Source organism: Morchella importuna (assembly GCF_003444635.1).
Source record: "Morchella importuna strain M04M26 chromosome Unknown Morimp01GS016, whole genome shotgun sequence".
Classification (NCBI taxonomy): Eukaryota; Fungi; Ascomycota; class Pezizomycetes; order Pezizales; family Morchellaceae; genus Morchella; species Morchella importuna.
The window spans coordinates 836,433-851,306 of record NW_025763413.1 but is presented as its reverse complement, the minus strand read 5'-3'; the positions used below and the strand labels follow the sequence as shown (position 1 = coordinate 851,306).

The window sequence follows — 14,874 nt, the reverse complement described above, 5'->3', positions numbered from 1 at the left end:
TACATATAGTCTGACAAGTGCTCTGGGGGAGAAATCTTAGTAGGCGCTAGCTACTTACATGTATTAAATATATCTCCAGGCGTGCGCCTTATGCCTAGTCGAAAATATTATATCACATCCTACTTGGCTATCAGCCCTTCGAGCTTGGCGCCAACGTTCGCAGACTCTTCGTAGCCTACACACCTGACTACATGCTTTGCCCAATCAGAAGAGACATAGCTCGACTACATGTGTGTACCTACTCGAATGAATAAATCTCTGTTTGCTGCTTTAAGATTAAAAGTACCCCCCGCCCGAATCTTAAGAGGTTGGACGTATTCAGCCCAAAACTTGGTAACCCAACATGTGCAACACGTTTCCTTTATGTTGTCCCTTTCATGTTGTTCGTGTTTCATACAGGTGTACACACAAAACCAAGTATCAGGGTTAGGGTTAAACTAATTACACATCATTACCGGCGAGTGATCCAACATGACATGTTTCATAGTTCTTCTCTGCTATAATTCCCTTCTTGACCGTTAGGTCTTGACCATATTTAAGAATTATAATCAATGTTAGAGGAGTAGGTTGGGGGTTTTTGCCATGGTAACGCAGCACGCGACCACCGCCAGCATATAATGGAGGACTCCGGCTCTACAGTCGAAAATACCAGGTAGCTTCAAATGTCTTGAACTTTAGAGTTTCGAAGTATTTCGTTTTTTTGTTTTTGTTTTTGTTTTTGTTTAATTGATATCATAGGCTAATATTCAGGCTTGGAAAAGGGCCGGGATTCCATAACTCCGGTGTCCGAGTATCGAATGCGGTTTATTCGTTAACCATACATGTCACACTTGATTGAAGCGTGCTACACAACTAGCACAGTAATCAAACACTCCCCCAATCAGATCGGTCCACCCATATTTAAGTCTCTTGAATCTTACACCATACCCTTCGTAAGTAAATTCTTCCAATTCAGAAAGCGACTCCAAGGCCAATAAATTGACATATATTCTAATATGCATTCTTCTAACGAAATTCCTCCAATTTCCAAGGACCTCTGATGCAATACTTATGAATCATCAATTCCCCGTCGGTATTAACCCCGACCTCAAAAGATAAGCAGGAGTACAACTCCAGGCATGACAATACGAGTTATTCAAATGATCCCCATAAGGGCTAAACATTGAGTCCGCCGGATCGTACGCCTCCCAGAATGTATCCGCGCCGTTTTGGACCATCCCTCCCCAATAGTTCAACAACAAACTCATTGCTTCCTCCTTCGCCCCTACTCGTGCAAAAGCCTCTGTGACGTAGTGAAACAGATACGGTGTCATCGCTTTTGTCGCCGATGGATCATTGTATGCATTTACTAAGGCAACTTTTGCCCTTTCCGGCGGCACGATGTCCGCAAGTGCTATCCACGCTTGAGAAGCCCAGGAAACTTGTCTTTTAGGGCCACTCACGAAAACTCCTTTTTCTGCGTCAAAAGCAGAGCTGAGAGTCTCGGATGATGCCGTAATAACATCGGTATGGATTGCCGGGTATCCTAGGAGAGAGGCAAGCTGATTTACGGCTTTCAGTGCGAAGACGATAAGTGCATGAGCACCCGTAGTTCGATCTAGGCCGTCTTGCCAGTCGAGAAACACCCAAACATTCTTATTGGGTGTAAACCTTCCATCAGCAGATATTGATGAAACAGAGTTCCTGGTACTATTAACCACGGTCTGCCACAAATCATGCCCAGTAGCCTTGTCGCCAGATGCCCTAAACCCCCGAGTGGTCAGTGCTTGTTGATTAATCAAACGCAAATATTATATATCGAAAGAGACGAACTCAACATAGTCCAGGACTGTCACCCCAAACAACACATCATAATCCAAGATATAGTCCCCCGCCCTCCTGGTAACAGGCCGCTCGAATATCGCTGCAGGAACACTTCCATCCTCTCTTGGAAACCCCGCAAACAAGTAAAGACACCTTTTCACCAGATCATAATTCTTGAAAGTATAATAATTTGCCAGCGCCTGCAGCCTAAGGTCTCCAAGCCACAGCCGCCTATCCCTTCTCGGTCCATCTTCAAAGATAGTGGTCATACAGTCCCTTAACGTGATCACTGAGGTCTGATCTATCCTCCTAAGTAAATCGTCGGCGGTCTGATACGGAGGTGGTAGGGACGCGGTTGACGATATTGCCGTAGCCTTCACATTCAAGAACCTTATCTTGTAAGACTTCGATCCGCACAGCACCTGCACACGCACGTAACGGAACGCAAATCGGCGCGGCAGATTCACACTTGAGGGGCATTCATCGATGTTGATAATCTCATCTGGATACCATGAGGTTGAGATCCACGACTAAACCAGTTATCAGCGACGACCCATCTTCTAGACTCCAGTAAAAGCTAAATGATATTCAACCAGAAACTAACTTTTGATTTCGCCGGATCCAGCGTCTCAACCACATCTCCAGGCACCTCTCCAAACACCAATCTCAGCCTGGTCGGGGCATCGCCAACCGAGTCGCCCTCCCCCGCAAGGTCGAAGGAGAAATATCCAGTGCGGTGGCTTTCAAAATCGATGATGAACTCGTCTCCCTTCCCCCATAGTCGACTCTCAAGCTCTTCTACTGGAAACAGACTCGAGGGTTTATAGCGGAGATAGGTAGTAGCACAGGGGTCGAAGCGGATTATGCTCTTGGGTGCCTCGCGCCTTTCAATGAGCTGCGGTATGAGAGAAGCCGCGGTTTCGCGGAAGCGCTCGAGATGGGCGATGGGTATGAGACTCGACATCTTAATACCGTGTTACAGAGTCGACAGCTTTACAAGTCCTTATTTAAACGGTGAATATGTCCCGTCTACCGAGTATAATATGCTGATATTGCGGGGTCTCGGTATTATATTTACGCGAGGTGGGATAGCAAGCATAGCCCTGGTTCATATAGTAGGGATATATCCTCACAAATATTTAATCAAGTCCTAAAGGGTTAGATCGACGCCTATATGAGTATAGCTATGATTTGCTATATAAATTTCGATATTAGCTCATATCTTCAGTCATTCGATCAGAAACCAAAATTCGCTGAATCCTGCAGAAATAATTCTGGCCGCAAAACCTGCAGGAAACACTGAATGATACCCTGAACTACGTCAACTCAATATCCCAATAATAGCTTTGATTAGAACTTTACAGATTGGAAAATATGTGTGGTGTCAATCAATGACTTGAACAGGCCGAACTCAATTTAAGTCATCAGTCATCACTCGGATAAGTTCGACAATATCGATTTTGTGCTTCAGAGCCTAAAAGAAGTCCCAGTCCGTGACGCAGAGTCGAAACCAGTTCCAATTCAAAACTTTAGTATTATTCCTGTTCAGAATGTTTTATATCCGGGGCGTATGGGCTTTATGGGTATAAATGGTCTATCTTGCACCGCTCATATAGTCAGGTGATCAAAAAACAAAGCCTTTAATTCTCCACTTTCCGCTTCTATATTCAACAGATAATTGCGAAGTTCCTTATTCACATCCAAGACCTATGATCCATCTTCCACTCGTTAGCTTGTACTCGTTAGTCGTTATTTGAATTCCAAACATAATCCTTAAACTTGAGGTATGCATGTTCACCATGTGCGCCCACACCACCTGGTGCCCGATCACTCCCTGAGCCAATCCAGCATCTTTGTCTCCACGAAAACTCCCGCCTTTTCCAACTCTTTGAAATACCTCTCTGTCGCAATTGTCGATGGCGTGAGTACACCGCCACCTATTTTTTTTGCTAACGTATCCTCATCGAACAAAATACTCAAAGCCGTCAACGCCAACAGGATACCAGTTAGCTCATAGCAGTCTTTCTCGGCGCGGAAGGAGACATATGCTCTCTGGTGAACAGCTCTTCCGTCATCCGCCTCAGCAATGCCGCGCCATTCAACTCGGTGCTTTAGCACTTGCTCGGTGGTGGGGCCATCACCGGGCTGAGTTACGAATTTGCGAGTGAGCCATCTTATGATGTTAGCCATCCTACTGTCCTCCACTCAGGGTATCTAAATCGCGAGAACATACCGTATAGGCGCGAAAAATGGCAATGCTGAAAGGGCACTAAAGATAATTACCCAGAGTATTGCCGTGACAAAGTTTCTGGTTTTCTTGTACTCCCTGAACTCAAAGTTCTTTCCATAATACTGGCCCTCATCGTGAAGTCCCCATCCGCGGTAAACAAGGGTAGTGTCTGGTATGGCCTGTATCCACATAGTGAGATAGCCAAATGTAGGATGACGTCGGAACGGGAGAGTGTAGGGGAGTGGGCGGCCTGGTACTGGAGAAAGAGAGTAATGGTTGGCAGAAGTGAGAATCTCAGAGAGGGAGCAATGCTCGAACATAGATAAAGCAGTCTGAGGAAACTGTTAGTATATGACAACAAACTTTATAGACGTAGAGGAATAATACCTCTGCAGTTCCACCGCTGACACCACCTTTGAGGTCATCAATTGTGTAGACCATTTCCCTCACCCCACAGTTCAATTTGTCTCTAACAAATTTCACAAGCGCATACGCCGATAGCTCTGCCGGCGCGGATTCAACACCACATTGTGGAATCAACTATGAAGGTAAGTCAGGTTCAGCTAGTCGAAACCATATATAATAACTAAGTAATGCCAAGAAATTGGACTCACGATGGCTCCATTTTTCTTTGCTTCTTCGTGATATTTTTCTATGATCCGCTTCACCCACGGGGTCTCGCCCGTAGAATCCACATAATGGGTCCCATTTCTCGCGCATGCCGCAACCACAGGTGTCCCGTATTTCAAATACGGGCCAACTGTCGAAATCAAGCAGCAGGTTGATTTTGTCAGGTTGTCTAGTGCCGGTTCACTCAAATCGGAGACGAATGTCTCTGGAATTAACATACCCAGTTAGTTGGTGGATAAAGGGTAGAGAATTTTCATGATGACGCACCGACTGGTTGCCTATCTGGATATGTGGTATTGTAGTCAGTAGCAAGGAGTTCGAGTTTTTGAGATGATCTGCCAGCAATAGCCCACTTGAGAGTAGTAGGACTGTTGAGGAGTATTTGCTTAGAGGTGAGCTTTCCGGTGTAACCGGTTGCACCGAAGATGATGAGATCGTAGGTTCGAGGTGTAGAAGACATCGTGTGTGGGGAAATGGGCAAAATCAAATCTCTTCCTGTTCAACAAGAGCTTTTGGGGGTTGACGAGGGTTTAAAGTAGAGTTGCATGGTCCGACAATAGCCAAGAAACTAAGCGACGACTGTAACCGAGGCCTAGCCCATGGGTCTTTACTCTATGTCGTCATTTTAATCGGGAACTTCTACAGCTCTTCAACACGTCGTGATTAAGCACTTTAGATTGAGCGTATTTAATAAATACGAATTAGTTTAGAGCTCGCTACTTCAAAGCTAGATATATGCTGATTTTGTATCTAACTACGACGCGGGAAAATGCGATATAATTCACACCGTCGGTGATACGGCATTGTCGCGTGTGCAGGGACCCAAGAAGCTAAATGATACAAAGTACCCCGTTTAGTGTATATATTGGTATGGCTAGATAGGCTTGATGGGTTATCATCACCCAGTTCGTCTGCGCTGGAGTGCGCTGATTCGTGGAGACATTGAGTGAGTCGACGTTGATGCCGAGCGCAAAGAGATATCTATGGTGCGAATGTCCACAAACGGAAATTCTGCCAGGGCTAGGGTCTGTGCGAGGGTTAGGGCTTTCTCATCAAATACATGAACGAAGATTTTCCGGGTTGCATCCTTATTAGGGAATGGTTGTTTAATTAAGAGTCTAGTAGGGAGTCGGGATGGATTTAATTTGCGCGCTCAATTGTAATTAGACTGAGCTTTTATTAGTATGTAATACATGTCTTCTCTCAGTACTATTATCTTTTTTCCTGCTCCAAATATATACATACTTAAACCGGCATGGGTACGTATATCTACCTGGAATCAACGCAGTACATACTTGTGTGTACACACTCGAAGTCACCATTGTCCCAGTGCACGCCCTGTATTTACTCATGACCGATGCCTCCACAAAAAGTTTGGTATACCGACCAACGTCAGATATACTTTCTTCCCAACTAGACTTCACTAGAAGCACTCTCTGGTTTATTAACGATCGGAATTAACTAAGCCATAGTCATCCAACTATATTTCTCCATATCCCAAACCACAAACTCCATGCTAACCCTTGCTCCTAGCCAGCACCAAGCCCGACAACCGAAATAGTGATGCACACAACACAAAACAAGACGAGACTTCCCTGGATCTCGTCTTGTCTTGCCTCTGGGAAGACAGGATCTTGTGGCTAAAGAGACCTAGGGTAGGTCTCGCGCAAAGCCTCGAGACCACAGCTCCATCTCCAGAAATTAGTAACAAGGCCTTGTATTATACAGGATTAAAACCAAAAATTAACTAGGGTTAGGGCTTGGATGGGTTCTTGCGTTTGTACAAACACGTATCAATTTAGGTATCAGCTGGGAAATGCTCCATTTTTCAACATTTTACATTGTTTCGGGACGTCTCGAGACTGCCTGAATGAGTCTCGAGACTAATTGTCTTGCCCAACTACAGGTCTCGTCTTCTCCTGTATCGTCTAAGAAAACAAAGTCTCGAGACTTTTTGTATCGTGTGCATCACTAAACCGAAAGAAGATGGTATGAAAATTAAACGGCCCGTATAAAACGGAAACTGACATGCACAATTTTCGAAGGCTTCTTAAAACGCAGAAAGCACTAGCAAGAAGAGCCCTGGCTTCTAACACTTTTATTTTGGGGCGTTATATATGTTGTTCTCGGTTCGACGATTTTCCGCTCTGTTCGTAGCACCGAGTGATATTTGGTGATTGAAGTATCGATATATTTTTTTTTTGAATTCATTAATTTTGAATTATCGATAACCAAATACCAAAATATTGCACGCACTGCAAACGTCATCCACCATACTTCACAAGTTACTATAAAGAAATAACTAATCCAATTATACGCGGATTGACAGAGAATCATCTTTTTGTTATTTCCAGACACGATTTCACTGGGTTGGATTTCGTTTGTATACTGCCTGCAGCATTCCCAACATCCTTAATATATACATACTAGAACTAGACATAGAACTATGAAATTGTACTAAATTCTCCTAGTTTCTTTCTCAAAAACGCTAGGCACTCTTCTTTGCGGCTTTGGTTGACTGTCATATAATACCCTGAGAAATTCCTGGTCATACAAAAGTAGGGGACGGGAACGAGACTACCTCTCCTTCTCAGTACTGGAGTACAATATAAACTAACTCTCGATTTTGGGAACTCTGTTATCAGTTCTGCTCCGCTTCTATTCCATTTTTTTACATCTGCATATCACACTGTATAATGTCAAGCATTCATTGACCTCTTATCCGCTCTTACTGTACTAGTTATTCTTCTCCGTCATTCTCTACTTCCATCTCACTTGCTCCTGCAAACTCAGACCCTCCATTCTATGTGATATGGATCATTTAAATAACATAGCCTCCACTGCCAGAAGGTATCTTTGTTACCGCGACTAACGGTCACCTTTAACCTTTCAGTACTTCCAGAGAAATATATCTATGTGCTCACAACATGACTCCAAATACCAACCCTATTTTTACAGTGAAAGTGATTATTATTTATTGTTAGTACCTTTGTGGCTAGTGTTGCAACTTAGAGCCGAGATTTGAGTGGAAGGTTCGACAATTTACCGTTGAGTCCCCCAGCACATCATCGTCTGACAAGTCATGTCTAGGTGCTTATTCGCGGCCTTGGGGCCATTGGGAACGACAGATTCTAGAGATGTGTTTGTGGTAACGAGGAGTATGTAGCCAGCTAATTGGTGCTAGGCTCAGTGGAGGGTGATTACTGCGATGTTGTTCGGCGGGGGATTAAGGTTGTAAATATGTTGAATTACTTTTACTATTGGAGTATAAGGTAATATTATATGCAGTATATATGTGACCGTCACTGTCACCGCCACGCAATGTGACCTATATACGAGGAGAAGCATCCTTGTGTCCTTATCTCAAGGACACGCCCTCGATGATGTACAAGGACAGTGGTCCCAAAAGGTCAAGGAGCCTCAATATCTTATGTCCTTGCCTTGGACCTTCAAGGACGCAACGCTCATTAGCGATAATACACACCTAGTATGCCGATTGATTCGGTGAGTTCATGGATAGAGTGTTAAAGAAACACCACTTTGCACTCTCACGAAAACGCCTTTTATTCGGGGACAACAGTGCTGGACAGACGCGGACAGACAAGAGTGAAGGTCAACGAGGACGAGGCATCTCGAGCACTCTCGTAGACCACACTAGTGTGGAGGACTTGACATACCAATGGGGATCCGGACTGATTGGAGCGCCCTATAGCAGTATTTACCCATTCTGATACTCTCCATAGCAAGAGAAGCAACTAACGTTCGACAATATATGAAATAGCGCCCCATATTAATTCCGATGTGCAAACGCCAATCAGAGAAGCTGGGAACACAAACTTTAAAATTATGCAAGGTCTATCAGGTTTGCGTCTCTTGCATTTTCTTCTGGCGATATGGAACTAACCTGGCAGGTTTATAAATTTTTCTAGCTGATCTGGCTTCGCAGGTGCACGTGCACTATATACTAGCCACGATTGACATCTGTGTTTACAATTTACCTCGTCATCATCGTGCTAGTACGGAAGGATAAACGGTTCCAAACTTTTATCAACAAAGCCAGTCTCTTTCTGTTCAACGCCATGCAGTCGATATCAACTTCCCAAACCTACTAATCTTCTCAATACCATGGATTGGGTACACGACATACATGAGGTCAAGGCAATTGGCTATTCCGGAACCGCGCTAAATCACAAACGAATCGAAAATCGCTGGCTACTCTCGCGCCAACCCGTAGCTCCAACCTCCTGCAGATCACCTGTCAAGAACAGGCATTCCCCTGCCTACTCTTCAGCAAGCGAGGTACAAGGGTCCAGAGGCGATAATTGATCCGAATAACCGGCAGCAAATTGCCGCCGCCGGTTTTCACCGCGGCAAATATGTATGGGTGAGCTGATGGCCATGGTGGATCGAGAATTATATGCACTAGTGGGGTTTCGCGTCTGGTTCGAGAGAGCTACATAGAATGACCCACTTCATTAAACTTCAGGTACCTACTCCGGATTTTCTATGGGAATGGGGGGTAGGATGTGGGGTGTGGGATGTGGAGAGATGGATATCTTTATGTTGACGGCCGTACAATATGTGCTAGCGAGGTATGTAACGTATCTCAATCTACTCTATTTTGGTTCTGTGAAGAGAGAAAGATAGGGTAAACTGGGACTGGGTTTCTAGACACTCTATGCACTTCACTCTCAGTATCAGAGAGTGCACTCAAGAGCTTATCTCACCAACCCACCCACCACAATAAAACGCCTCTTATAGACCAGGTTATAGACACACACTCTAGAAAAAACCTGAGACAAATCGACATCCGCATATCCTTTCCGATCACTACCGCCCCACCACCACCACCACTTGCTTACTTCCCTTCTTCGCTCTTGGCGTCAGGAACGCCGCGAATTTATACATTACTCTACCTAGGTCTCCCCCTCATGACTGGGTGAGGAGTATTTGCGCGGGTTCCGCACGGAATAATAACTAACATGCGGATCATAAGACATCCTTTGCATCGACTGAGATTGGAATGTTGTGCCTGGTCTATCAACATCCCAGATCGATCGGTGTGAATGGGAGAAACAAGTTTACTGGTATTTAGAGGCATGGGTACATACATATATGTGGATTACTCTAAGCTTGCTGTCTGACACCTCTCGTGTGGCGATATTGGCTACTTATCTCCGCATAGATATTCTATTCTGACGTTGAGTAGCTTCCTCTTTAATTTGGTGCTGACTTTTGCAGCTCACCGCTTAGCTCCTAGCTGCAGTCTGGCACTCTATGAAGCTAGAGTAGCATATGGGCGGATCTGGGGATTATGGGGACTGGGGAATGTGGGACTTGGGAATTGGGGAATAGGTGGGCTCTGGGGTAATACCTATAGTAGGTAGTGGGGTAAGAGTCTGGTGATTTAGTGGGTAGTAGGTACGTATTTGTGCTTGATATCCGTGAACACCCGCATCCAATTTAACTAAAGCATTTGGATACCCTGGCTTTGACCCTGACCCTGAACTTTACCCCCGCCCTCACCCTAGCCCTTGTACATACTCTACTCTACGTAGCTACTCTACTTCTCTAGGTGGGCACGGTATGTACGGCGTCTCCGTTCGCTCGCTTCATGTTTGCATATCGGGAGCTAAGTGACTAGCGAGCTGCTTTGCTCACATGCGTACACAATAAACACCCCACAATTATACACTCCGCTCAATGTAAGGTATTACTTCATTTTTCACATTCCCGCCCTCATAATCAAAGTAACTACATATATGTATCAAATAAGAACCCCTTAAAAAATATTACAATTCTTTGCCTCTCCCAGGAGAAGCCTAAACCTTCGTCTCAATCTCCTCAATGATATTAGTAATGCCGTGCGTTCCTTCAACCGCAACAACGGTCTTCTTCAAACTCGCCGCCTTCGGGAATGGAGCGTTAAAGATCTCGTTAAGCTCCTCTAGAGTGCGGTCCTTTGTCTCAACATAGAAAAGGTAGATGAAGAGGGCTTGGAACGCGTCCCAGGCAATGTAGAGGAAGTAGAACCTCCATTTAACTATTATTGGTTAGCTATAGTTCAATAGAGGATCAGAGAAGTTGTTTAGAGGGGAATTACCATCACCAAGCCCAACTGGCGTAGCATACTGATTGAAGAAACTCGCAATGTTGACCCAGAAGTTGTACACGGCCATACCCTTAGCTCTGGTCTCGAAAGTAAGACACTCGACGGGGTAGAGCGCCTGGAAGGGTGTGAACCCGACACTGAAGGTGAATCCAAACATATAGATCATGGCAATGGTAGCGTTTGAGGCGGCTTTGTTATCAGTTCCGGCGAACTTGGCGGAGAGACCGGTGATGATGGCAAACCACATGACGAACAGACAGGAGGTGGTGAGCAACATCTTTCTACGTCCAACGCGGTCGACCAGAGTGGATCCAATAATGGCACCAATGAAGGAAATGACAGCGATAACCCCCGTAAGCATGAGTTGTGTGTTCACATCATCGATACCAGCTATATGATTGTTAGAATTAATGGCGTTTTCTGCGTACGGAATGGATTATTACTGACCCTGCTCCAACATTACTGGCAAAAAGTAACTGATAGCAGCGTTTCCTGACCATTGACCAAAGAAACTCATGGATACAACCATAGTCAATCTCCATCTGGCTGATTTGGTCGAAACCAATTCGCTGTAATCCCACCATCTCTTATCTGAACCGGTCTTAGAGATCTGCTCCTGCATCTCGCGGTAACTGAGCTGCACAATCGGGTTCTGCGGGTCATCTTCACCATGGTACTTTGCCATGACCGCGAGGGCTTCTTCGTGGCGGTCGTTGGCCATGAGCCAACGTGGGGTCTCAGGAACGAGGAGAGAACCGACGAGAACAATTCCAGAGAAGGACATCTGGAGCCACAATGGGATCCTCCAGGAGTTGTTGTGGGTCGGGTAGTGAAGGTTAGTCCCGTAAGAGATCCATGATGCGGGGATAGCTATTAAAGTGAATTAGTTTCTATCTTTAACCCAGGAGTATCGATGGGGTGACTTACATCCAATGAACCAGAAACTGTTGAAGATACCAGTGAGGATACCGCGGTACTTGGGATGGGCAATCTCAGCAACGTAACTAGGTCCGGCAGTAGCACTCATAGCTACTCCGAAACCAAGAACGAAACGCCCTCCCTTGAACTGTGGCATAGACTGTGAAGGTGCCTGAATACATGTACCAATGATAATGAACAAAGCTGTATGCCAAGCGTCAGCCACAAAGCTTAATAGGGCAAGCAATTCGTTAGTTTAAAGGTAGCTTACCTCCAGCGAACATTCCCCACCGACGACCCCAGGTGTCAGTAAGAGGACCCGCAACAAAACTACCGCAAAGATTTCCAACAGCTATTTCTCCGAATTAGTTCTCTTCCCAAAAGCAATCATGGCTCGAATTGCGGAAAAACATACTGTAGATTGCAAACACAAAACCTGTCGACTCTCCCGTTGTAGTCATCCCAAATTGTTTCTGGTACGGTTTCATCGCATTGATAGACCCCATTAGGGAACCATCGTAACCGTTGATGCATGCATTGAGTGTTGCTAGAAGACACAGTCCATACATCTGGATCATACGCTTCGACCATGGCTTGACGGGGGCCTTGAGAAGTGCGTCTGCGTAGGCGACATTCTCGACAACCACGACCTTTTGCGTGGCTGCCTCCTTCTCGTTGTGATAGGAGGTATCTGACATTGTACTCCGTGTTAAAGTTTGTACTCTTGGTGGAGGGTGCCAACGTTGGCCGGAAGTCTGGAGTTGTGGGGGGAAATCAGATACAAGAGTAGCGTTCAAGGTGTATTATATACTGTCCTTCTTGTAGTCCGGTTGCTCTACCTCTGTCCACTCTATTAATCCTGGAAGATGTGGGGCAATAGCTACCACAGGCAGAAAGAAAGGGTTTCATTATCGTTTGGATATTTTCGATGTAGACACCCATGGCCGCATATGGTTGCACGAGATATTTTCACACCTACAGAGACGATATTTGCCGTTGGGGGAGTTAGGGCGCTCCAGCTTCCCAGGTCCTGCATGCAGCTAGCAATCAAATCAATTAATCCATAGCTGCTATTTCTAACCCAATTGGCAGACAGGGAAGGAACTGAGGGAATGAAGATTAGTTGGTGGAATGGTTATTTGTCGCGACTCCCTATTATGAAGGCGTTAGATAGGTAGGTAGTTAGCCTATTGTTATTTTTTTTATATTTTTTTATTGAGGCGAAACCGCTAGCCGAACAGACATAATTGACAGAGAGCACGGGGACAGCTCACGTTCCAAAGGTATGTGAATCGACGCTGCTATAGCTTAGATAGTATTGCTCGTGATATGGCTTCCAGCTAGGAGTTGAGCATCAGGAGAGGTTCCCCAAGAGGGTTTCCTTGGGCTAGGTAGTTTTGTCTTGTGTTCTGTGGCCAAAATAGTAATAATAAATTTTCCGTTTTTCTTTTACCCTTGCTCGGATGTGGAACTATAGGCACGATCTTTCTCTGTTCCGTACCGCGAACCAAAATACTTTTAACTGCGACATTCCATTCTGGTACACATGTATGTCTATCACAACGTGCAACCCGGCCCAAAGGAATAGAAGTCTCGGAGAGTAGATTCGTTGAAGTCATTTTACCGATCTAATTCAATTGATCCTAACCCTGTATCCATACGACGCGTCTGGAAAACTGCAAACCTCCCCGTCGATTCCCTCCTCCTCAGATATTTGGAATTCGCTAGTGGCCATTTGGCTACTTACCTACGAAATGTAGCATGTCATTGTTATACCCCGCACGAAAGAAGATATTTATTAGGACCATAGGCCATGTAAGTTGGCGAGTAAACAATTCCAATATCCGGTCTTTAATAATCGAGTGGCGTCCTGGATAGTTTAGCTCAGTCTGGGGTTGTGGGGAAACATAACACTATCCCCAATTTAATTTCGACCTCAGTACGACATTCGGTCGCGGTAGGTACCACATACCTTTTTTTGGTATTCTCTGACAGATTTAATAGTCCCGTTCAGTCATGTCAACACCCTGGGGGACATACACCTACAAAAAAAAATATGTAATATTCTTGTTTGATGGGTGCCACCGGGAGAGAGCATGTAGCACCGCACCACACGGGCCGTTGTCTTGGGTGGCCTTTTCCTGGATATGCTGTATGTACTCGAAGCATAGAGTGCATACGTTTGCGCATGAAGCCTAGAGGGCATCGGCCCTCTTATCCGTGAATGGAGATCGCCGACGGATTGCGGACCGTCAGAGCCGTAGACTTCCTAGGTTGAATTGCGTGTGGCACGATGAACCGAATGAGGGGAGGCTCCATATTTCATGAACCCCATCTCCCCCACATATCTGGTTATTTAGCTGTGTGTTTCAAGTTCAGGATATATATGAGTGGACGAGGCAGCAATGAAACTAAAGTTGTAAGGTTTTTTGCTCTGAATTTTCATTCCGGGGATGCGGAATTATCAGCGGGGCTGGCTTCCATTGGAGCCTCGATCGAAGGAAGTGAAAATAATCCTGGCAGCTGTCGAATGGAAGGGAACACCGGCAATTAACCTTTTTGACCCTTGTCAGTGCGGTAGGTTTCTCTCACTCTCACAGGTTCCTGAATTCAACATCATCCTCTTTTGCCTTCAACTTTTGAAAGTTAAAAAAAAATGTTCCTCGTGATGTTCCATTATCCCCCTGTTCCTTCGCTTTTTTAATCGCAGTGGCGTCTTTCTTCCAGGAAGATGTACTTTTGCCTTATCGGCAATTAATGCAACCAGGCAATGGTTAAATGGCCATCCACCCTGGCCAATTGACAACGAGATCTAGCACGATAAATCAGCTACTGATGATGAGGCTTTTAAGAGTGAAGTAAAGTTAGGCGAAGTAGCGCACAACAAAGCGCAGATTACTTTACCTTTGCAATTGCGATATATCCTGTGTTCGCGAGATTCCTTCCTCTTGGACTTGAGTGCATGATCGAGCAGCTAGTCCATATCGTGATGATTTGAAGAAGGATGTTGTGCATGTGGCCAGTTAAAGACCTTAGATATCAAACGAACTCGATGAACGACAGTCTGACGAGAGGTCATGAAGACGGCTTGGCGATAAGCCACAGTGCTGCAATAGTATTAATGGAAGTTTAGTTACATGTAGTTGACAGATGTCACGAACCTGTTAACTTCTGTTTGGAC

At 45.2% G+C, this 14,874-nt stretch overlaps 5 protein-coding genes across 5 annotated transcripts; 1 reads left to right on the top strand and 4 right to left on the bottom strand.

Moving 5' to 3' along the window:
• Positions 1-1,058: 1,058 nt before the first annotated feature.
• On the bottom strand, positions 1,059-2,767 carry LAJ45_05904 (uncharacterized protein; the record flags this gene model as incomplete). Its single annotated transcript, XM_046115473.1, has 3 exons — positions 1,059-1,743; positions 1,813-2,333; positions 2,408-2,767. 3 exons carry the CDS (start codon positions 2,765-2,767, stop codon positions 1,059-1,061), a joined length of 1,566 nt encoding a protein of 521 aa, XP_045971522.1.
• Positions 2,768-3,510: 743 nt separating this feature from the next.
• Positions 3,511-5,123, bottom strand: LAJ45_05903 (uncharacterized protein; the record flags this gene model as incomplete). Its single annotated transcript, XM_046115472.1, has 7 exons — positions 3,511-3,521; positions 3,602-3,637; positions 3,780-3,976; positions 4,037-4,365; positions 4,421-4,573; positions 4,648-4,868; positions 4,931-5,123. 7 exons carry the CDS (start codon positions 5,121-5,123, stop codon positions 3,511-3,513), a joined length of 1,140 nt encoding a protein of 379 aa, XP_045971521.1.
• Positions 5,124-9,778: 4,655 nt separating this feature from the next.
• On the top strand, positions 9,779-10,339 carry LAJ45_05902 (uncharacterized protein; the record flags this gene model as incomplete). The annotated part of the gene is made up of 4 exons (XM_046115471.1): positions 9,779-9,801; positions 9,873-10,042; positions 10,137-10,247; positions 10,308-10,339. 4 exons carry the CDS (start codon positions 9,779-9,781, stop codon positions 10,337-10,339), a joined length of 336 nt encoding a protein of 111 aa, XP_045971520.1.
• A 146-nt stretch (positions 10,340-10,485) lies between these two features.
• LAJ45_05901 (uncharacterized protein) lies at positions 10,486-12,391 on the bottom strand (the record flags this gene model as incomplete). The annotated part of the gene is made up of 6 exons (XM_046115470.1): positions 10,486-10,706; positions 10,767-11,165; positions 11,223-11,645; positions 11,703-11,897; positions 11,965-12,045; positions 12,109-12,391. 6 exons carry the CDS (start codon positions 12,389-12,391, stop codon positions 10,486-10,488), a joined length of 1,602 nt encoding a protein of 533 aa, XP_045971519.1.
• Positions 12,392-14,135: 1,744 nt separating this feature from the next.
• Positions 14,136-14,657, bottom strand: LAJ45_05900 (uncharacterized protein; the record flags this gene model as incomplete). Its single annotated transcript, XM_046115469.1, has 4 exons — positions 14,136-14,216; positions 14,286-14,297; positions 14,431-14,505; positions 14,598-14,657. 4 exons carry the CDS (start codon positions 14,655-14,657, stop codon positions 14,136-14,138), a joined length of 228 nt encoding a protein of 75 aa, XP_045971518.1.
• Between the last annotated feature and the right edge of the window lie 217 nt (positions 14,658-14,874).